At 40.3% G+C, this 22904-nt stretch overlaps 1 protein-coding gene across 2 annotated transcripts in view; it reads right to left on the reverse strand.

Annotated features, from left to right (window-relative positions):
- The window catches only part of LOC126215336 (myosin light chain 1), a 67509-nt gene that overhangs the window by 5878 nt on the left and 38727 nt on the right, over positions 1-22904 (reverse strand). Inside the window, exons 3-6 of one of the 2 annotated variants that reach the window (XR_007542123.1) lie at positions 16581-16721; positions 8700-8867; positions 5850-5936; positions 1442-1528 (exon numbers count right to left, since the gene is read on the reverse strand). Coding sequence is in view for 1 of the 2 variants with exons in the window: in XM_049942018.1 (XP_049797975.1) it covers positions 5850-5936; positions 8700-8867; positions 16581-16721 (396 nt within the window). In the remaining variant the exon portion in view is untranslated. The remainder of the gene's footprint in view (positions 1-1441; positions 1529-5849; positions 5937-8699; positions 8868-16580; positions 16722-22904) is intronic. The other variant, XM_049942018.1, reaches the window with a different exon arrangement.

Raw genomic sequence — 22904 nt, forward strand, 5'->3', positions numbered from 1 at the left:
ATTTCTGGTGACTCCTCACATCATTGAGAGGTGAAGTCAGTCAGAATTTTCATGGTCTTGCTTAGATTTGATCTCATACCTTCTCAGTTTCCATGTGTACATTTTAATGGTAGACCATTGAGCCTGATATTACTTTAAATAAACTCTGATTTCTCTACAAATGAGTAGCATGATAGCTTGATAAATAGATATATTTATGCACATCACAAACAACTTCAACTTTTTCTTATTTTAAGATAACATTTGATAACAATAAGATACATTAAATAACATTCCACTATCTGAAGATGGGTACAATGTCTAATTGGTTTTGGAAGTGAAGTGAGGTCACTTCTGTTGGATTATGAACACTTCTCTTCCAAAATATGTTCCTGCAAGATGTCTGCCTGTGGGCTGTGCTCAAAGGATGGGCATATTGCTCGAAGACTCCACAGTCAAATGGCTTTCGCAGAATACAGAGGTGGAAATTAATATCCGTACAGACCTAGTTTTCAATAGCCACTTTTCTCTGTAATACAGTAAATTACTACAATACCCAATCAAATGTTGTCTTGCACTTTCTGCAGTATGAGTTGTCACATTCATTGTGTCTAGTGGAGACAAATAAACACTTTCAACATGGTCTACAAAGAGACTGTATTCTGTTCTGATATCTCCATTTCCAAACACGGGTTTTACAATTGGTTGAGACCTTCCCCAAAAGAATTCTCCTGCACATTTAACAATAATTTATCTTATAAATCAGAGAGTGTTCCATTCATTTTACTGTGTATGCCATTTAAGATTTAGATGAGTAAACTTAGTGTTTTGAGATCTCTATTGACTTTAATATTTACAGATATTTAGGTAGATATAAATAAAATATATTATTTGACACAAGCTTGCTAGCATTAAAGATCATAAGCTGACATATAGAAAGCACTATCTTTAGACTGCATTAGTTCGTATCTGTGTACACTTCGCTATACATGTCTGTGTCTTGTATGTTAATTTGTAATGTGCTATTTCTTAAAAAGGAAAACATTTATAGAAATTTTTTGACAATCAAATTTCAGATAGTTTTAGTTCCTTATTTATGACATATACACTCATAAAAACAACAATTAAATCTCAAAAAATTTTGTGAAATGTTGTTAACTATAGACAAGTTGTGGCATTGTCAGTTCAACATACAATCTTTTTTTTTTAAAAAAAAAAAAAAAGGAAGAGCAGATAATTTTTTAATGTCAAGGAAGTTGTGAGAAAATTATGTAAAAAAATAATGCATGCAAGATGTGTTATCCCATTTCTCCGGCACACTGAAAAAATCTTAAAGCAGTATGACAGCAAGAGATAAAAAAAAAATAAAAACACACTTAGGCTCCACATAACACAGCCAACACAGAAACATGAAAGACAGTAAAACTGAAACATAATAATCACATACGAGCACAGTACTTACGATGGACATTAAATTTTGTTACACTTAATGCAATGAGTCTTTGGACTTCTAAGGTGACCATCTATGACATCAGCCGTTTGATGAATGCTGAAAATAGGGGACAATCACACAAACGTTATTAAACAAAACACCACAACTGGGGCTTTCGGAAACTTTAGGTGCCCTGCTGACATTTGTGTCCAGACTTGTCACACTGCACAGGTTACGATGCATTGTACATGTGTGTGGAAGCCCACACCATCCAGCAGCAGGTATACACTACAGGGTATAATGTGTGAGTTGCATAGACAAAAGGGGGCAAAAATCTCAGGGATAAGTTCCTCAAATGCAGAGGAGATAAAATGTTACATCAACATGAGACACACATTGTTTTACAGGTCTACAAGGGGGGTGTATATTATAGCTTGTAAACCTGATACGCTGCTTTACGTTCTGCATCCTCACCCTTACGTGGATTGTCAAAGCATCCACATTGACCTCATTCACAGGACAGGGCTTGTTGGCTCACTAAGACTAGAACTTGTTCCCAAATTCCTAGCCCATTGCACATTTTCTGTCAACCTCACACAGTTCAATCACGAAATGTCAAACAAAACTATTGGTGCCCTACAACATGAAGTTTAATATGAGGTACGTACTCAAGAGGAGATGTAGCAGCTGAAGCTGAGATTACAGCCTGGAATAAAGAGTGCCGACAATACGGCCACCAATGCAGCCAATGATGCATCACTGACCTAGAGATTGAGCTTGACACATTTTCAAAATTTTCCATTTCTCAAATGTTAAATGGAGGACACCGCAGCATATCCCTAATGCAGAATAAATAACATACCTACACTAAACACTTTCAATTACTAAATATTTTTGAAATACAGGTTCAGTCATCAGTAGACCCACATCTGAGGTATCACAAGACAACTGTAAAGAAACTACAAGGCACACAGAAAGCAGACATGTATCAGTGGACAGAGTACATCTTAAAAAAAACCACACACACACACACACACACACACACACACACACACACACACACACACACACACACACACACACACACACGCCAATATCGAGCACTTATAATGCTCTATCCACTGACACGTCAATTTTCTTTACATCTCATAGTTTTCATGCAGTCGCCTTCTAAAACCCTGGAGGTACAAATAACGATGTATCATAAATCTGTACCCTCCCCCTTATGCCTACAAGTACATACGTCTCACTCCAATGATCGACGATACTTTATCAGTGCCACACTGTTCAGTGCACATGTGACTTTACACCGTAAAATAATTAACTGTTTATGATTTTAATACAGTAAAAAAATTAGTTCTCCTTTTTTAGGAGCTGAGTGAGCTGAATGCTTATTCTGACCATAAATGAGAATAGTGGTGTTGGCGAGGATGTTCTATTTAGTAATTAATTCCTGGACCATTCCAGAAACATACTGGCACAACCACATTTTCTTCTTTCATGTGCAGCAAGTATATTCCCAAAATTTTGCCCCATTTACTTGTCATATCATTCACTTCCACCACCTCCTTGAACTATGGTAGATATTTCTGTCAAAAAGAAATGTGCATATCAAAGTGTCATGGGAGTCTGACAATATTTGGTTGCAGTATGAGATTCTGGACACAAAGCAGCTTGCTCTCCAGTGAGCAGATGTAACATTATAATTATTTGCATGCAAGAAATACATTAGCAGCATCACCTGTTCTGTAAAGGTGAGCACAAGTGTTGGAAAAGGGCAGAAATGAACAGCAACCAACAGAGTATGTTGTCACTCTCAAAGTGCCAAAATTTTCTTCTTCTTTTTTTGAAATTTTGTGCTTTTCTGAATGAATTAAGTTCACTACCTGAATTACACCAGAATTTACCACAGCTCTGTGCTAAAAGCCTTAGAGGGACACACGTTTGTTTGCATATTAATTGTGGAACTATATCAATTTTGCTAGATTTGCATATCTAATATGGAACTACATCGCTTTTTAAACATAAGAAAAATCTGTCGTAGTGATCAAAAATAATTCTGTTGATAGTCAGAGTACTTTCTTCGCAGAATCTTACACAGCATAAATGTGATAAGTTTCCTGCAATGGTAGTCTAAATTCAAAATCTCACACACAAATGTATACTACAAAACATCCACCCTTCTCTTTCTCTGTGAATGTATGTGTGTGGGAGGGGGTGGGGGTGGGGAGGTGGGGGGGGGGGCTTGCGAGCACGCACGCTCATGTGTGTTTTACTGATTATGTACATTATGAAAGTCAGTATTTCATCTGCACATAAATAATGATACTCAACAAGCTATTGTATTAAGCGTGATGGAACACGCCTCATACATCTGTCTTCCCCCTGCCCCAGTTCTATTCAAATGGGTTACTGTATAAATCATTTCTATACTGTCCCATGTGTATTTTAATCCCTTTCATCCTGTTTTTCCCCACATGAAATTTGCTAGTTACAAGCAAATATCTGAATTCCTACCACCATCTCCCCCTCCAGTCTCATCAATAGGTGAATGTTACCCACGAACAATTCCCACAAGTTTTATACTACTCCACCCCCTTTGCAGATGTGCTAACCCTTCCCAAATTCCCCACATATGGTTGGTTTTATATATCCAATCGAAACTGACCCAATGGCAGATCATGAGCACTGTGCTCAAATCTTTTCTACTCGTCTTGCATTTATCACCAATTCAGACAATATGTCATTTGTTACACCAGCCTTATATACCATCTGTTACTTGAAATGACTCTAACAAGAAAGATGTCATCTTGCAGGACAGTTGACGTGGTTCTACCCATCAGTAATTATCCCTAGAGTATATGACAATCATTGTGTCAGTGGCGTTAGTAAATAGTGTGATGGTGTCGAATGCCTCCGGGGGCGGGAGGGGGGGGGGGATTCCTGTTCAACTGATATCAAAATTTGTAAGGTATTGTGTATTTCACATGAGCGGAGCTAATGTTAGGTTACATGCTGTTTTCTATCTAAGTAATGCATTATATTTTCCTGCCTACTACTGTGCCATCAGTGCCAAAATTTGCGTGCTGTTTGAACAGGTTGCTTGTGTCGGTACTGAAAATAAAAACAGCCACCTAGTGTAAACAAAATGTTACAACAGCATTAATTTTTTAATATGGAAGTGTATCCTGTCAGTCAAAACGATCTTAAAGATATTTCTATATCAATATTTGGGTATAATTGTGTAGAGTGCAAAATGCACGAGTAAACTCTGAACCGATGCCATTATCATGAAATATGTTTAAATTGTATCACAATAATTTATTTTATTCTAGAGAGTTCAGCTCTATCATTTATAGCTAATATTTCATGACCTTTCATTACTCTACTCGAAACAATTCCCTTTTGTGTCAGCAAACAAAATTTTTATGAGATTCGTGACAATCTTAAGCCTTGTTTAATGTACCTGACTCTGGCCTTGAGCAAGTCTGTTGTGCAACTAACATTTTGAGATCAAATTATTACAAACAAAAGTAAGTGGTCTAATTACTTACTTCAAAAGTCTGATTCAATTATGAAACACACAATATAGCTTATTTATTATTGGCTGCTGTTCTTTTCTGAAAGTCTATGATTTCCATTTTTCTGTCTCTTACTTCATAACAAAAAAACCACACACATTTAGAAACTAGGGGAAAAATTAAATGCAAAATTAAATGCATTCATAATCATCTCAGCTTGCTTACTTACTAAGAAAAGAATAAGGAGAAAACTTCGCATTCATGTTATTAATGAAGAAAAATGGTTCAAAGAATAAAAAAGCACTAAGAGTATTTATGGTATCCACAAGTCCTATGAGGAACCAAAAAATACCCACAGTAAAATTTATAGAGGGTAAGAAAGAGCATAGATCTGAACTTTTCATGTAATGGAGTGTGTCTCTCAATTCAGTATGTTAAACTATTATTTATTAAGTCACTTTACCATCTATGCTTGGTTCAAATTTTGCAATTGATTAGTCAGTGCAACATAATTTCTCCTGACCCTATACCGACGATCTTGAAAATATGTGCTTGTGAATTTTTCATACATATGAAAATAGGCCTACTTGTAGAATTTTAAACGAAAATGTGGGGAGCATGCAGTATGTAACAGATGCATGAATAGCTCAACTCCCTCCTATTACCAACTGCATGTGCCCCACATTTTTAGTTTTAAATTCTACAAGTATTTTCACAGCTATTAAAAATTCACAAGCACAAATTTTCAGGACTATATGGAGTTAGGAATCTGCATGAAGCTAGGAGAAATTGGTTCATATATGTGCCCAGTTATGTATCCACAGAATAGCTAAAACTATGCTCTCTAAAAACTTAAAAAAAATGAAAAACTGGAATGAAGACTGCTTTACACAAATAACTTTGAGATGTATACATACGAGCATAGGGAACAAAACCGTCCTCATCCTCAGGGTCCAGGCACTCCTTCAGGATGGACTCACACTCGTCATCTGTCAGTCTCTCACCTGTAACATTTATTTATCTACTATTTGATCATTGTTTAGGGCAACACTGATTATGTCAGTATACATTTACAACAGCAACTACAGGTTTAATTATAATTTGAGCACTTATATTATTATTTTGCAGTGGACTTTTACATACATGTTAACTAATTAATGAAAACATGGGCAAAATGAAAATTTTAACAGTAGTTTAATTTACTACACAAAGGCATCTGATTTAAATTTCTGTTGCAGTGGATGAGCAATAAGAAAAAATTTCAAGTTTACTTTTCATTGAGGTGTGTGTGTTAGTGAAAAGTAAACTTGAAATTTTACTGATTTTTTTTTTATATATTAAGTTTGGATTGTTACAGGTACTCATTTCAACTACAAGATAAATCTACTACCTATATTATCCACGTACATATGTGCAAAAAAGTCGTTTTACTTTAACCATATACATGGTAGTACTGGGCAGAACTTTCCGAGTGTGAGAAATGTCGTCTGGACCAACGGGCTCATTGGATGGTCAGTGAAATTGAAACCTGCCTCGTTGGGAATTTTGTTCGGTGTAACTTCTACAGTAAGCTGCAGCCTGTCTTTCACTCGAAGTGATAGTTTGGTTTCGAGTCGGTGAAGCCAACGAATAAATCAGAAGACACTTGGGGGGCAGTTAGCGAGCATTCCATTACTGATTCAAAAAAGTGTTGATCGTAGCCTGTATATCTTACGGATAGTCACTATAGTGATCCGTCATTGCTGTACAATTTATCAAGTATGGATTACTTGTCACAAGTTGTTCACTACCGTATTCTTGAATAATTTTCACATCGCAAAGGTGTGGTTAGAACTTCAGTGGCATCGTGGAATTCACGAGCTGCACAGTTCTGCGATAGTTGCAGCACGTCCCTAACTGCAGTTATATCCATTGTCATGGACACCGAAAGGTTCTAAATAAATCATGATATTAAATTTTAGCTTTAGTTCATCTCAACAAAATGCGCCACCTGCTTGCTGTAGCTTTGTTGATTACTGCTGAGAGCCCCATTTATACAATAACTTCCCGTCACATCTCAGAGCGTGCACTTCCAACAATCCTCAAGAAACACCAAAGTAACTCCATTAACGTTATTACCATTGACTTTTTGCTGCAGTATTATAGGTTAAAGTAGCTTGTAAGAACTTCTACGTGCATGTATTATCGAATAATGTCGGTAGGTATTTCTGGGGTAGGAGCTTTTACGCTATACATCAGATGTTGTCAACGTGTCTCCGTGTCAAGCTGGTTGCAGCCATTATATTTATAACAGCTAATGATGACTGTAAACTAGACAGGATGTTAAATCGAACACCTTTCAGCCGTCTATTTCTAAACTGTTATCGCAAGAAAATAAAATAACAATTTGGAAATTAGACGGCTGAAATGTGTTTGATTTGACATCCTGTACCGATCAGCCCAGTCCTGTAATCTCTGAAAAGATGGACATACTGAAACTTGTTCACGCCCGGGTTCCCGGGTTCGATTCCCGGCGGGGTCAGGGATTTTCTCTGCCTCGTGATGGCTGGGTGTTGTGTGCTGTCCTTAGGTTAGTTAGGTTTAAGTAGTTCTAAGTTCTAGGGGACTTATGACCACAGCAGTTGCGTCCCATAGTGCTCAGAGCCATTTGAACCATTTGAAACTTGTTAACTATATAAGTTTTTATACCGCTGTCGTACGAATAAATCGTTGTACGTGCACAGTCTTTCCTTCACATTCTGCTTTTGTTGCATATTGGCACATCTTTTAAGTAGAAATGTTATTAAAGACATGGTCTTAAATTCTATTCTTGGATGTCGTGTCTAGTTACGAATTACTCGAGCTTGTGTGGCCGGCTTTTCTTAAATTGCTGCTTTTATCGCTCACAGCTGTTTCTTTTATTGGCATATAAAGCATTGTTGCATTATTTGTGTTGAAATATTATTAGTAAGTTTTTCTAAAGGTCGAATTTACGTTGTGGTGATCGGTTGTTACGATATAATCAAACAATGGAAAAACCAGGATGGAATGTAACAATATTATGAAAAGGAAAGTTACTACTCACCAGTCACCATATAGCGGAGATGTAGAGTCGCAGTTAGGCACAACAAAAAGACTCTCACAATTAAAGCTTTCGCCCATTATAGCTAGCTATTTTTCGTTTCAGTCCCTGGAGAAATACTTTGTATTCAACACAACAATCTTGCCGGGATGTTTCCTTTCAAAGGGCACGGCCGACTTCCTTCCCCGTCCTTCCCTAATCCGATGAGAAGGATGACCTCGCTGTCTGGTCTCCTTCCTCAAAACAACCAACCACAACAATCTTACCATAGTAAGTTCTAGGTTGGGATCAAACTGAATTTTCGGAGAAAATCACTTCTTTTGCTGGAGGCCTAAAACACACACGCATGAAGTTTAACATTGTAATCAAAGTTCTCAAATACTTTGACAGATTTACTTCAAATTTTTACACGATACACTAATAAACACACGCACGCGCGCGCGCGCGCGCGCGCGCGCGCGCGTGTGTGTGTGTGTGTGTGTGTGTGTGTGTGTGTGTTGGTTCCAGCAAACGAGGTGATTTTCTTCGAAAATTGAGTTTGATCGAACGCTAGAACCTATTACGTTAAGATAGGTGTTGTGCTGAATACTCAGTAGTTCTTCTGTGACTGAAACGAAAAAGCCTTAGATCCTTGGCTGTACAAGTCAGCTGTCCCGCCATTATGACCTCCCGTCACTAACACACGGTTCAGCCGTGGCAAGCTTACCGAGCGACAGCAGTGTGTGGGACAGCTCGGCCGACAGCATCTTGCCGTCCTCCGCCTTGTCATACAGCTTGAGACACTCCAGGAAGTCCTCGTACGATCCCACCTCCTTCTCCTTCTTCACCTGCGAGTAGATGGGCAAGAAGTCTTCGATCTTCAGCTTCTTCTCGTCTGCACAACACAACGAAAACAACTTTCTCTCACCGCTGTTTGTTGCACTAACTTATTCACACATCTTTAAGAATTTGCAAGGAATCGAAGTTGTCACCAATAACGTAATAACAGTGGCGAACAAACATGGTTACATGTAATACTTCATTACATTATACAGTGTGTACATTAAGTCAGTGAACACTTATTGCATAAGAACTAAATATTGTACAGATGTCATACACATTGCATTTTGAGGAGAAACTCTGAAAGTTTTTTTTTTCCAAACATACGATATGCGAACCATGAGTGACCCAGCAGACGTCAATACGGTAATCGAATTCTTGCCATACCCGTCCCAGCGTGGCATCGTCGACTGTGGCAGTCGCTTCCCGTATTCTCTCCCGGAGCTCTGATCTTTAATGTGTCCCCACAGAAAAAAGTCACACACAGTGAGATCTAGTGATCGGGGACGCCATTTCATGAAACAGCCTTTCCCTTCTGCCGCACGCCACGTTTACGTCTAGCGCAGGCTAACGACAAATTACCAAACTAGGCAGTGGCGGTATACATGGAAAAAAAAGTTTGAGGGTTTCTCCTCAAAATGACATATGTATGATATCTGTACAATGTTTGGTTCTTGTGCAATAAATAATTGAAAGTGTTCCCGGACTTGATGTACACCCTGTATAATAATACTTGTTCCATAGATCATGAATAAGACGTTTCGTAATGATGTGGAACGTGTCAATTTACCATTAGGTTTCTATACACATTCTTATTAATTTTTCTAGAAAGAAATACTTTATATCTCAAAATTCATCTTTCAGTAGAAGGTGTTGTCATCCAGAAACCCTTTTAATTTGTTCTTAAATGCTGATTGGCTATCTGTCAGACTTTTAATGCTATTTGGTAATTGATCAAAGAGTTTTGTGGTAGCATAATTCACCGCTTTCTGTGCCAAAGTCAAATTTAGCCCAGAATAGTAAAGATCATCCTTTCTTCTAGTGTTGCAGCTATGCACTTTGCTATTATTTTTGAACTGGGATGGGCTATTAACAACAAATTTCATACATGAATATATGTATTGTGAAGGTATTGTGAATATCCCTAATTGCTTAAATAAATGTCTGTAAGGTAATCTTTGGTGGGCTCCAGCTATTATTCTGATTTCGCGCTTTTGCAAATGAATTAACCCTAAATATGATGCCATATGAAAGCAGTGAATGAAAATAGGTATAGTAGGCTAATTTACTGACATGTTTATTACCAAAATTTGCAATAACTGTAACAGCATAAGTAACTGAACTGAAATGTTTCAGCAGAATATCAATGAGTTTCTTACACTTCAATTTCTCATCAATGCACACACCCAGAAATTTTGAATACTCTGTCTTAGCAACAGATTTCTGTTCAAAGTATGTAGTTATCAATGGTGTTATACCATTTACTGTATAGAACTGTATATACTGTGTCTTCTCAAAATTTTGTGAGACTCCATTTGTAGAGAATTATTTACAATTTCCTCAGCTAATTCTTATTTGTTGGGTATGATTACTATACTTGTATCATCAGCAAAAAGAATTAGCATTGCATCTTCATGAATATGGAGTGGCAAGTCATTAATATGTATTAAGAAGAATAGGGGACCCAAGATTGAACTATCCCTTTAGTAAACTACAGTTTCTTACAATTACGTTTAACTGTTTTCTTAGGGAAACTGTTTCCAAATATACTCACAAAAGTATCATAAAATAGGTTAAATTTTAAATTAGGATCAGGTTCCCTGTACACCTCGTCCTTTACAATTTACAATTGTTAAATCGTTAACTGAACACACTACTTTGAAGGACTGTTTTGCGATACTGTATGAAGCTATGTTATGTACTGTAACATAATATTTAAACACTTTACAAGAAAGCACTATTGGTGCATAGATGGAGTAAGCATAATTATTATTCACACATTGTTTCTATAGAGAGCAGTAGGACATCCCGTTTGCGCTTTCTAGGTAGCGCCTATAAAAGCTGAAAGCGATATCCACTTGAGTGATAAACGTATGAGAGAGCGAGACTTCTGTGTTGCATGATGCACAGAGTAAGAGACTACTTCGTGAAGGAAACACTCGATTATTACAACATTATCAATGGCCACACAGAATAGAGTTTCTATAGGTTTCTGTAAGTGCAGAATACTAAACAGTGTAGTTTGGCGAGAAAGTGACTAATGTTAGTCGATGCTGGCGTTTTTACCATTTAATTCCTGTTTCACCTCTAGGAATGATATGTTGATGTGAGAAGTGCCAACAAGCTGCGAGTCCGCCTCAAGCTGTGCGTCCACCTTCGTGACCAAGACAACCTATGTCGTAGAATTCTTATTCTTGTTTGACGCGGCGAGTGTTTTTATTCTGATTTCGTGCACTGGGAAGACCAAGTGCGCTGTCAGTTGACCTCAAGAACTCCTTCAGATAGTCGAATATCTGTTCCCAGGATCGGAATCAACTTCCAATAGAGCTTGCCGATCACCGCACAGAGAGCATGACAAGCACGTTGTGCTTCTGTTTCGACATTTATGTACTGGGTACTTTGTAGGCCAAACACGTTATGCTCCTTACACTCTTCCGGAGGAGTGTTCAGAAAAAAAGAATGGTTTCAGTTTATGGTTATGGAGATAGCGGTGCAGTGGTTCCCAACCTTTCTGATAACCAGTACCCCAGAACGAGAAACGCCTAACGAAGTTCAACACATAGCTACACTTTAGAGTGGAAAAAATTGACACTCATGTTTTTAAAATTACAAGAAGATAAGTAATACAAGATGTGTCTGAAAAGTGTGCGGAATGGTCTCAGAAGTTACAAAGAAAGTACCTGTACTGGTGTTCAAAGTGATGAGTGTTGCTACAAAACACTTAAGACATCGTCTGTAAAGTTGCTGGAATCTGAACTGTCAGCGAACGCTCCTTTGTGGCATCGCCCGATGCACCTCGGCCCCACGTCATTGCAAGCTCGGATAATTACGGGAGACGAAAGCTGGCGCTACCGATACGATCCGGAGACCTTGCCACAGCGGTGTTCGTCGTCTGCCGGCTGACAAAACCCAAGAATAAGTCGATGACGGGCGTCTTTTTGACAGCAAGGGCTCGAGCCATCACGAATTACCACTCGAGAGAGACGGCGGACACCACGACACCGAATGTCCCTTTTCCTCCAGATCGTACTGGTAGCACGAGATCTGTTGCTGTAACGACGCGCATATCCAACAACACGGTGCTTCGAGCGATTCCACAAGAAGCGTTTGCTGACAAATTCTATCAGCTATATAACCGATGTCAGAAGTGTGATGTAGCTAAAGGGTGATGACGCAGAAAGCCAGTAAAGGTATTTTGTTTGTAACCCTTGTTTCCTGTATCTGAGGCCAGTAACCAAACTTTTCAGACGCACATTCTATTTAGTCAGTATTAAAACAAATAAACTCACACCTCTCCCTTTCTATTTCATTAAGTCGAGAAATATTGAGCCAATGAGACGGCCGTTACTGATTACTTCTAACACACTTTCTTCACTTTCATACCTATAAATTGTCGCGAATGGAATCACTTATCTGGAGACTTCTAAAGACAATAGTGGGATCTTCCCATCAATCTCTCCCAAAAATCCATATCAGGAAAATAATTATAAACTTGATTATAATATGTGAACGAGGAATTTTTTTTTTCTTGCTTCGAGCATGATTGTTAGCTCTTGTTCTTTGCTTCAGTTAAGCGTCGGTAAATTTGCAACATCTGTTAAAGTGTCCTTGCAAGCCCCGATTATGTTCCAGCTCGACTGGCGAATGAATAACTAACTAGCGAAACAATGAACGATACGAGAGACGCTAGAGCTGGGATTGCCGTTGCTGGAAGCCTCCGGCTTTGTACATCAATTCGTCTCACAGAGTGTGTATGACTCCCACTGCTTTGCATCACGTGCTAATGCTCGAGTCTCGATGCAATGACCTAACTAGGGGTAACTGACACCCAGGGAAAACATCTACACCTACACGGATACTCTGCAAATCACCTTCAGTGCCTGGCAGAGGGTTCATCGAACCACCTTCACAATAATTCTCTATTATTCCATCTCGAACAGCGCGCAGAAGAAACGAACACCTATATCTTTCCGTGCGAATTCTGATTTTCCCTTATTTTATGATGATGGTGACGACCGTTTCTCCCCTGCGTACGTCGGTTTCGACAAAATATTTTCGCATTCGAAGGAGAAACTTAGTTCTTCACACTTTGACACTTATTTTACAATCCGTCTCGACGCTTAGCCCGTTTACTCGTATATTGGGATCGCGACTTTATGCTGAGGCAGAAGCTAGGCATTTCAGTAACTAGACCGGAGTTGGAAAACTTTGAATGTGCGAAATGTCAAAATGTAAGAAAACAGGGAAGAGCCGTTATAGAGTCACATTACAAACCAATTTATTCGAAGGAACGCAAATTATGATATGAAACTATCATTTGTAACGTCTGACAGAACAAGTGCTGTAAAAGTTTAACAAGTTCAGGATTGAAATGTGTGTGTGTGGGGGGGGGGGGGGGGGGGGCAAGGACCTCCCGTTAGGTAGAACGGTCACCTGGTGCAAGTCCTCGCTGACTTGGGTGTCGATGAGGATGAAACGATCATGACAACACAACACCCTGTCCTCGAGCGGAGAAGAACTCCGACCCGGCCAGGAGACGAATCCGGGCCTCTCGCCTGGTATTCTTCCGCAATCCGGGCCTCTCGCCTGCTGACCACTCATCTATGTAGGCGAACAGTTTATAATAACGAAAGTATATAAATGAAAATTTAGGTAAAGATGTACGTGCCATGCTTCATTTCCAAGCGAGGTTACAGCATCACCTCGCTTATTTTTGAACAGTAACACAGAATGCAGTACTGAATAATGACACAATGAGAAATAAAAATCCCTGTATTTCGCTTCAAGAAAATCAGGCATGGCCAGTAGGTCTCTTTCTTTCCTAAAACTCAATTTATAGATCAGTGAAAGGTGTGTCGTTCTACAGGGGAAAAAACTAAAACATCCATTTTTGGAACTTTCAGTATTTTTCCATTTCGAGTTTTCAGTTCCTTCTTAGCCCACAGCACAGAACAACACACACCTTAAAATCTCATGGCTTCCAACAACATCGCGATTAGCTTTCCATTGCCGACCAGCGCAAAGCCGTACCAAACCACTCGTCACAGTTTCTCTGTATTGGCTGACTTGGCATAACGAGAGATGCTCCTAAGGACGGCGTCTCTGACTGGTCTGATGCAGCCCGCCACAGCTTCCCCTCCTATGCCAAGAATCTCATCCCATCTCAGACTAGCAGGTTCATTTCCAGCCGCTGTTTTCACCCCCCACAGCTCCCTCTAGTTACGTGGAACTTATTCCGTTATGGTATAACACCTTTCCTTCATTCTGACCTCTTCTCCTTGTCTATGTTGTCCACATACGCATTTCTTCGCCGATTCTGCGGACGAGCTCCTCACTTCTTATCGTATCAGCCCACATTGTCAACCAAATCTCAAACGCTTCGACTCGTCTTTTTTCGTGTTTCCCAGAGTCCAAGACTCACTTTCATACAACTATGTGATCTAAACGTACATTCTCAGAAATTCGTTCCTCGAATGTTCGATAGGCTACAATGAAACTTTATTTGGCAAGAAACGGTGTCTTTGCCTGTTATACCCTGCTTCTTATACCCTCCTTGCTTCTTCCGTCACGTCTTTTTTTGCTTCCAACGTAGCATAATTTTTTGAATTCATCTAGTTCGCGATCCCCAAGTTGTTTGTGTTTATCGGTTATCTCATTTTATGCTATTCCTCATTACTTTCGCCTCTGTTTGGTTTGCTCTAAATCAAGTGTCTGGTCGTTAGACTTCATTCCACTTAACAGATCCTGCCATTCTTCTTCACTTTCACTGAGGATAGCAATGACATAGTCGAATCGTACCATTGGTATCCTTGCACCTCGAATTTTAATACCACTTCTCAGTCTTTCTTTTATTTCCATAATTGTTTCTTCGATGTTGTAATTAGTTCTTTATTTGCGTAACCATTACCACCCGCTAACCCTATTTTTCGATACCGTAGATTAATGAATATTTTTCTGCGCGTAATGTCTCATATTTTTTACTCTATTCAAATTTGGTTTCATTTTTATATGTGTGTACGTCGATATTTTGAGATATTGAAATCGATATAATATCTAGTGTGAATATCTTTGTACTTAATGTTAGCTTTGATGCTGGTTTGGGACTTTTTTGGCGCGGAAGCGTACAGGGTAGTCAAGTTTTTCTGTTGAATATGAAGTCTTGACTTTGTGTTGGAAATGAACAGATGAGTCTGAGTTGTGGGCAATAAAAATTGTGAGTTTTATTAAGAGCAGTAACGGCTGCGAAATTGTATGATGAAGTAATGTTTTGAACTTGCGAAAGTATAAAAAGTTTAATAAATGTGAATTTTTGTGAAAAGTGAGTGTCAAGAATTATTTTCAAGTGGCCATTGTTTAAAAAAGTATGAAGCACATTGCAGTGAAAAACATAAATCATTAAATTAATCCTGAAAGATTGTCTTCGTAAGTTCTTCAAGTCGGCGTCATTAACATCCGAGTGCCTTTCGCACCAACAGCGACAGACATGTCACCTAGAAAACATTTTTAATTACGAGCCAAAGCCAGAGCGAGATCGTCGTTGGATTACAAATACGAGATATACTGTGAGTGCGCGACGTGATAATTTTGAACTAATTAACTGTTAGCGGAGCTATTGTTATAATGTATGCTTTGAACAGTTGGAGTGAAAGACTGCGTCCCTGACCTGTACCATTTCTAACCAGAGTACTTATTTCTTGGCCCTCCATTCTTATTCTTCTCTCTTGGTTCTTGTATACATTGTACCGGTGTTTATAATTAAAGCGCAACTACTCACAGAGCTCCAGTGTGGGGGGGTAATTATCGTATGGCAGCGAAACTTAGTAGATATTCTAATGCATTAATGCGGAACCGATTTACGCTGGAAAAAAATTACTTCCAGTTTTGACCACCATGTAGAAATCTGGCGCTGAGTGTGCAAAAAAGAAATGTTTCCTTATGTAATGGATTAGGATCGGGGCGTGGGTAGAAAAGGTCAAACAAGTGAAAAAAGCATAATGTTGATTGTATTCTTAACCACTGCATACACAATTTGTTCAATGTGAGCACCGGAGATGTGGACGAGATACCGCACGGCGCCAGATGTGCACCTGGTACTGAATTTTCTCTAGTGTAAATCAGTTTCACATTAATGCATCTGCACATCTACGATAATTACAGCCCACACTGGAGTTACGTGAGTATATGCACTTCAATTATAATCACCCGGTCATAGCTTATGGCTATTTTCCTAAGAATTTCGAACATCTTGCACCATTGTAAATTCTCGAACACTTTTTGTAGGAGTGAAAAACAAGAAATAAGTGTCTCTATACCAGGAAATGGAAGGTTTAATGGGACGATTCGTCACGGCAGTGCAGCGCAACCTGAATCTGCTCGCGACTGCCCCTCATACATCTGCACTGCCTTACCGTTTCTGTCACGCCCACAGCCAGGCCAATCAGCAAAATAGGTGGTGGTGGTGATCTTGATAATTAGTGGCGAGGTCATCAGCGCCCGCGATGACAGGCGTTTGAGATGTGCTTTAGTTTGAAGACTTTTGGTTACTTACTCTTCTTCTTGGTGCCGCCCATCTTCTCGACGATGGCCAGGGTGGGGTTGAGGTTGAGGGCGCGCAGGAGGTCGCCCAGGTAGATGGCGTCGATGGTGCCGCTTCCGTCGAAGTCGTAGACGGAGAAGGCGAAGTTCGCCCCTGCAACACGGAACAGCGCGATGCGCGCTCACTACCCCGAATGTCGCGCCTGGCCTTATTACAAATAACCTGCAACCTAGCTATTAAGACAGGTCGTATTTTCACAATTTTGTCCATATGTAGATAATGAAGCGTATTTGGCTGCTTCTTGTTTAACTTGCAACTTTAAATACTTGTAACCTTAAAATTAATTAGGGAACTGAAAAACTTAAAATTAACAATTTATTTATTAAGAAGATAGGAAAATATTTACTTATTTATTCATTTAAGCTTATCAGATTAGGGTGTTCAGTCCATCTCTTACACTGGAACATGGTTTCACACATACTATCCTCTTTTAGATCGTAGTTACCTAAGAAATAAGATAACTTTAATACAGTAGATAGTAATAAAATAGCGCTAATATAATTAAAATATTTTAGCGTATGTGGAAAGAATGTGAATAAATAGCACTGCCTAAGAACTAATACAGTTAATACTAGCAGTACTAGTACTTCTACTGCTACCCCTATAATAATAATAATAATAATAATAATAATAATAGTGATACAGGCAGATACTAAACGCACAAAGGCTATTTCTGATGTTGCGAATTCTAATGGAAAGAAATTTAATACCCAATACGACAGTAGTTTCGGTAATTGGTGTGGTACCGTGTAAAATACTTTTCGAAAAAAAAAAAAAAAAAAAACAGATACTGCGTCGAGATACGCGACTTTCAGCATGTCATTTAAGAAAAGCGAGAGTTGGACGACCATTGTTTTCTAATTGGTACAAAGGATGTCACTCCAGCACTGACAATGGTCGCCAGACGCGTCGGCCGATAGGTCACAGTGCTTCCCATCTTGTTCGTCAGTCTACTCTGTCAAGGAGGTTAGAATCTGTTCTAACTTCCTTGGGCGGAGTGGATACCACGACACCTCTGTGCTCGGAGACGAGTGCTGTATTGTGGCTTTTGCTATTAAAACAACGCCGAATGAATGGAAATGGGCTACTTCCGCCTCGAAAAGAACTGCCGTGTACCGTACACTCTTTCCTCAGTTACTGGAATGACCAGAGAAGCGTTACGCTTATATGAGATGAAGAGAGAAACGTTCTGTTACATGTTCGAGACGATTCTTGGTGGCGTTGAAAAGAGTGACTGCATTCTGGACAGCTTCAAATAAATTCAGCAAAACAGAATATGTCAATTAACCTTCAATGACTGTCATTCAGCATACGTGTGAAAGACAAACATAAATCTAAGACTGTCATTCAGCATACGTGTGAAAGACAAACATAAATCTAAGAATAAAATACTCTGAAGACTTAAGCATCAAAACTGATTCGAACACACAATTTTTTGAGCTTATAATCTAGGTCTAAAATTTCCGATACAGATTTTACCTGTATTGCAGATAACATGATGCCGTAAGTGCAGACATGAAGCTGAAACGTCTAGACACCATTAGAACATACCTAAGGTAATGTAAGACAACGTACAATTGATTATTATTAAATTTTTAAGTTGTTCGAAACTTCTGGTTCCCAATAAAGTAGAGATTTCAGACCACAGATTCCGAGTCATATTCCACTTACTGTACTTCTCATCCTCAGGATGTCACAAACTTCTCCTTTCGTGTACTAAACTTAAAAATTCCTCACAATCCAAGTTTTGCGCGTGGGAACGTGGCACGATTCGACTAAAGAAAACAGACTAAAATTCCGTCAACCACGGCCTGAAGTCTGTGTGTTGGGGATGAGAAGATATGGTGCACTGAGAATGCGTGCGTACTGGCGCATTGATTTGAAAAGATCGGTCGTCTTCGGTCGATGTCGGTAGCTGGTGGAACCCACTGTCACAGCTGCCTTACCGGTAGGCCTTCTTCACGCAGGACGAGTTGGCTGACGTTGACGTCAAGCTGTAATATTTTCGTGACGTTACTTCCTGATATTTCGCATTGAGCAGCCATTGCCACACGTGCAATCCTGCTGTATTTTGGGAACGTTAGATCAAAGAATGCTCTCTGCCTCATAGGCAGAACTTGGGAGACGCCATAGTGGATTCAGTCTTTTCAATTTGAAGCCCCTACTTATGAATATAGGCCTATGCCATTCCAAAGTACGAGCACATTGAGGATCACCCGAAAATGCGTCGTTATGGCTACGATTTGCTGTAATGAAATCACGGGAAATGTCGTATTGGTAGTTAAAGAATTTTCCTACTATAAATTGCGTGTTACAGAAGTGTGTCATTTTGAAGCAACAGTGCACTGAAGATTCATAAAAAAAACGCGTTGTTCAAAGTAGGATTTGTTTCATAATTAAATGTCAGTTAATAAGATACTGGCGACTAAAGTCTGCACGAGTTCGTAATATAAATAGAGGGGCCATACAAAACAAGTTCCGTATAGCGTAGTGGGTAGAGCTGACAAGCTACCACGGTGATTCATGTTTTGCTGTATCCAAAAAGTTTTTAGTCACCTTCGTGTTTTCTAAAAGATTGTAGGACTTCCTTATTAACTTAATATAAATACTTTCTTTAATATTCGATGTTGTGTAAATATAAGTACATCCTTTCTCAGGAGAGAATTTGTTCGGTTTTGTGCACTTTTATAAACTGATGTCTTTACTGGCTGTAAATGGAACATTTTTGCCTTATGATATGCTCATGGGTACCAAATTTTTTTTTATTTATAAAGGAAGGAAGATTGGGTTTAACGTCCCGTCCATATCGCGGTCATTAGCACAAGCTCGGATGATGTCAAGGATGGGGAAGGAAATCGGCCGTGCCCTTTCAAAGGGACCATCCCGGAATTTGTCTAGAGCGACTTAGGGAAATCACGGAAAACCTAAGTCTGGATAGCCGGGTTTGAACCGTCATCCTCCCGAATGCGATTCCAGTGTGCTAACCACTGCGCCACCTCACTCGATTTTGTTTATGTATACTACAGACAGAAAAACATGACTACTAGGAGAGGTGTTAAGTAAGTAATGCAACACTTCTTTGTTCTCGCCCAATTCTCGTTGAAAAAATGCGGAATTTGTTGTGCGACATCGTGGAATATTCCCGCTTCAAGCCCTATAGTTTCATAAAGCTCCGATGTGTGGCAGCGCTATAAATAGCCTTCAAAATGGCATCTGTAACGGAGGTGTGTTCTTGATTTTATTTTGGCGGAAAATCATAGCGTCGCAGATATTCATAGACGCTTGCAGAATGTCTACGGAGACCTGGTGGTGGACAACAGCACGATGAGTCGTTGAGCGAGGTATCTGTCGTCATCGCAACAAGGTCCTGCAAACCTCTCCGATCGCCCGCGTACCAGCCGGCCGCACATACAATGTTGGAACGTGCGGACATTCTCATTCGAGGTGATCCACGGATTACAAATACCTCACTGCTCAACTTCTCCTCTTCCATGACAACCTAAGGCCTCATACAAGTCTGCGCATCCGAGAGGAGCTTACAGAATATCATTGGATTGTTCTTCCTCGTTCACGCTACATCCCGGATCTCGCATCTTCCGACTTCCATCTATTTGACCCAATGAAGGATGCGCCCTGCCGGAAGGAGTACGTGGATGATGGGAAGCACCAAGACGTTGGCTCCGACTCGAGCAGTAGAGAGCACACGGATCCTCCCATTAGGGTGGCGTATGGTTGTCGCATTAAGTGATGTTGCAAAATAGGGCTTTTTAGCCAAAAGAGTGGGGAATAATGTGGTGTACTGGAACCTGCCTTCAGAAAGAATTGTTGCATTGTTTATCGAGCGCCCCTTGTAATTGGAGAAGGGAGGAAATTGCGTTTTAAAGGAGCTAACGTAGGACTTTATGCGCGTCCATTTTCATAAACAACCTGTGTGGTTCGCGTGCCGCTGCAAAGCGCTCAGTCGCAAATCACGTTAACCAGCACGTTCCGTGTGACGCGGGCGGTGCCTCATGTGGCTGGATTCCTCGTCCACGTCAACTAGGAATGGCGGTTATCGCTGAAACAACCGGTTTCCCGCTATACCGGTCTTTTTCAACGCCAGTTTAGCCGAATTTAACAGCTCGAAACAACCGGTTTTTGAAATAACCGATTTTCGGGTTTTTATTCCTGTTAGTTCATGTAATACACGTAGAAATTTGAAAAATGATTGACAAATTTTAGTTTCAAGATATAAAGAAACTAAATATTAAATTACATAAGCTAATGAAACGTAGTCCGTTCAAGTTTCGCTGCTTTTCTCTAAAAGTGGTAAGTGGTTGAATACTACCGATTCTAATGTGTGAACTTTTGCTCAAAAATCATGTTGTAATCGGGGATAATACGTCTATTTGGACATTACGAATAGTCAGTGATAAAGGGTGAAAACTAAGATCGAAGAACTGTTTTTCGTGTTAACTTGCCCGTTTTCGAGGACTACAAAAAGATAGATGCACATTATGTAGACACAGGCAGCACATCAGTTAATGAATTGCTAGGTTTTCAATTTATTGCTCTCGCTATAATTTACTTGCTCTTTTATTACTCGATAGAAATGGCAGACAAATCTTTCATCGCAACGTCACTTCGTAAAAGTGTTTCCAGTTTAGAGTCGCTGTCATTCTGCAATACAACGTGTCCGGCGACGACAACGAGAAACTGCAGTACAGACCCGGTGGGGACAAGTCTCGCACACTGGACGTCCACGCGTACCTTAAGTCAGGACACAGCAACAGGGACAATTCTGTCTCAGTAATGGCTTACCAGTGATACCATGTGTCTGTCCCTCGTTTCTGTCGGAATTGTTATTAAAATAGCACTGGTCGCTTTTCGCATTTACTATAATACCGCAATTTTTCAAACAAATGTGTTTTACGAATAAAAATTACCCTTTTTAAAAAATGAAAAAAACGAAAAATTTTAGCGCTCTTGCTATGCCTAATTGGTATTTCGGTGTTTTACCCGGTTATCAAGGAAAGATAAAAAAAAAAACACACTTGTTATAACCGAGACCAAAAAATACCGAAAAATGCCGGTTATTCGGAACTAAAATAGCGGCGGCGATTTTAACCGGTCGGTTTTTTCCATCACTATCGTCAACGTCAGCTGCCTCCGCTTAAGGAAAGCGCGTGCTGAAATTGGGGGCGAGGCGAGGCGGCCTCGCTGGCGCCGGCGCTGCTGTAACAGTAGAAGCGGCGCGCCGGGACGGGCCTGGCCGTGGCGCGTCGACGTCGGTGTCGGCAGCGCCGCCTGCGTCACGGCGTCGCGCCGGGAATAGCGGCGAGGCTTATAAGGCGGCCGCTATTCCTGGCCGCGAGAGCTGCTCTGCTCTGCGGCGCGGCGGGGTGCCGCGAGGCCGCGCGGAATTCCGCCGCCCCACCCACTCGACGCGATCCTTAGGCACGGGTCGTCACCTCCCACACTCTCTTCCGCGAGAAACGAGACTCGCTGTGAATCATCTGCACGTTTCTCACGGAATACCACAAGCTATAAAAATAAGTTTCTTCAACTATGAAAGACAAGTGGAAAGTGACAACCTCAACTGGAAAACCTACTGCCAAAAATTAATGAAGTGGCTCGGTTCAGCTACGTTTGCATTACGCGAGATTACTGCTGTAGGTGATTTAAAAAGCAACGAACTGCTTTGCACATTTCCAATCGGTAACGCGTTACGGAGTCAGTTTCTTGGGGAACTGAAACAGCAGGGATAGCATTTTTATAATACGAAGCGTGTTATAAGAATGATATCGACATTTGTACGACGTAGGACTTAAACGATTTGTCAAGATAATGGAAAATCTAAATATGTGTACCTGGATGGGATTCGAACCGTATTCTCTCCAATCTGAGTGCAGCCTCGCTTAAGATCGATATCGAGACGCCGACAGTCTCTGCTTTATCGCACAGCCCTTCCTTTACTCATTGAAAGTTGGTGCGTTTCGTGGCGTCTCTCTGTTACACTTATCGATACCTTTACGATCTCTCTGTTACACTTATCGGCCCCTTTATGCACTTGGCAGAACATACAGTAACACGAGAAGCTGGAAAACTGTGTAACGCTGCAGCTGTGGACAGACAATGAGTTCTCCGTGCGGGAACAGGATAATTCTCCGCACTATTGAACATCCCGTTTCCAACTCATCGCTCGAGGAATCTTGGGCTTCTTGGGCTTGCGTCACCCCTGCAGTGGGCCTCACACTCAAACTACTAGGACTCGCGCGGTATTTCAGTGTGTTTTCG

Source organism: Schistocerca nitens, chromosome 12 (assembly GCF_023898315.1).
Source record: "Schistocerca nitens isolate TAMUIC-IGC-003100 chromosome 12, iqSchNite1.1, whole genome shotgun sequence".
Lineage (NCBI taxonomy): Eukaryota > Metazoa > Arthropoda > Insecta > Orthoptera > Acrididae > Schistocerca > Schistocerca nitens.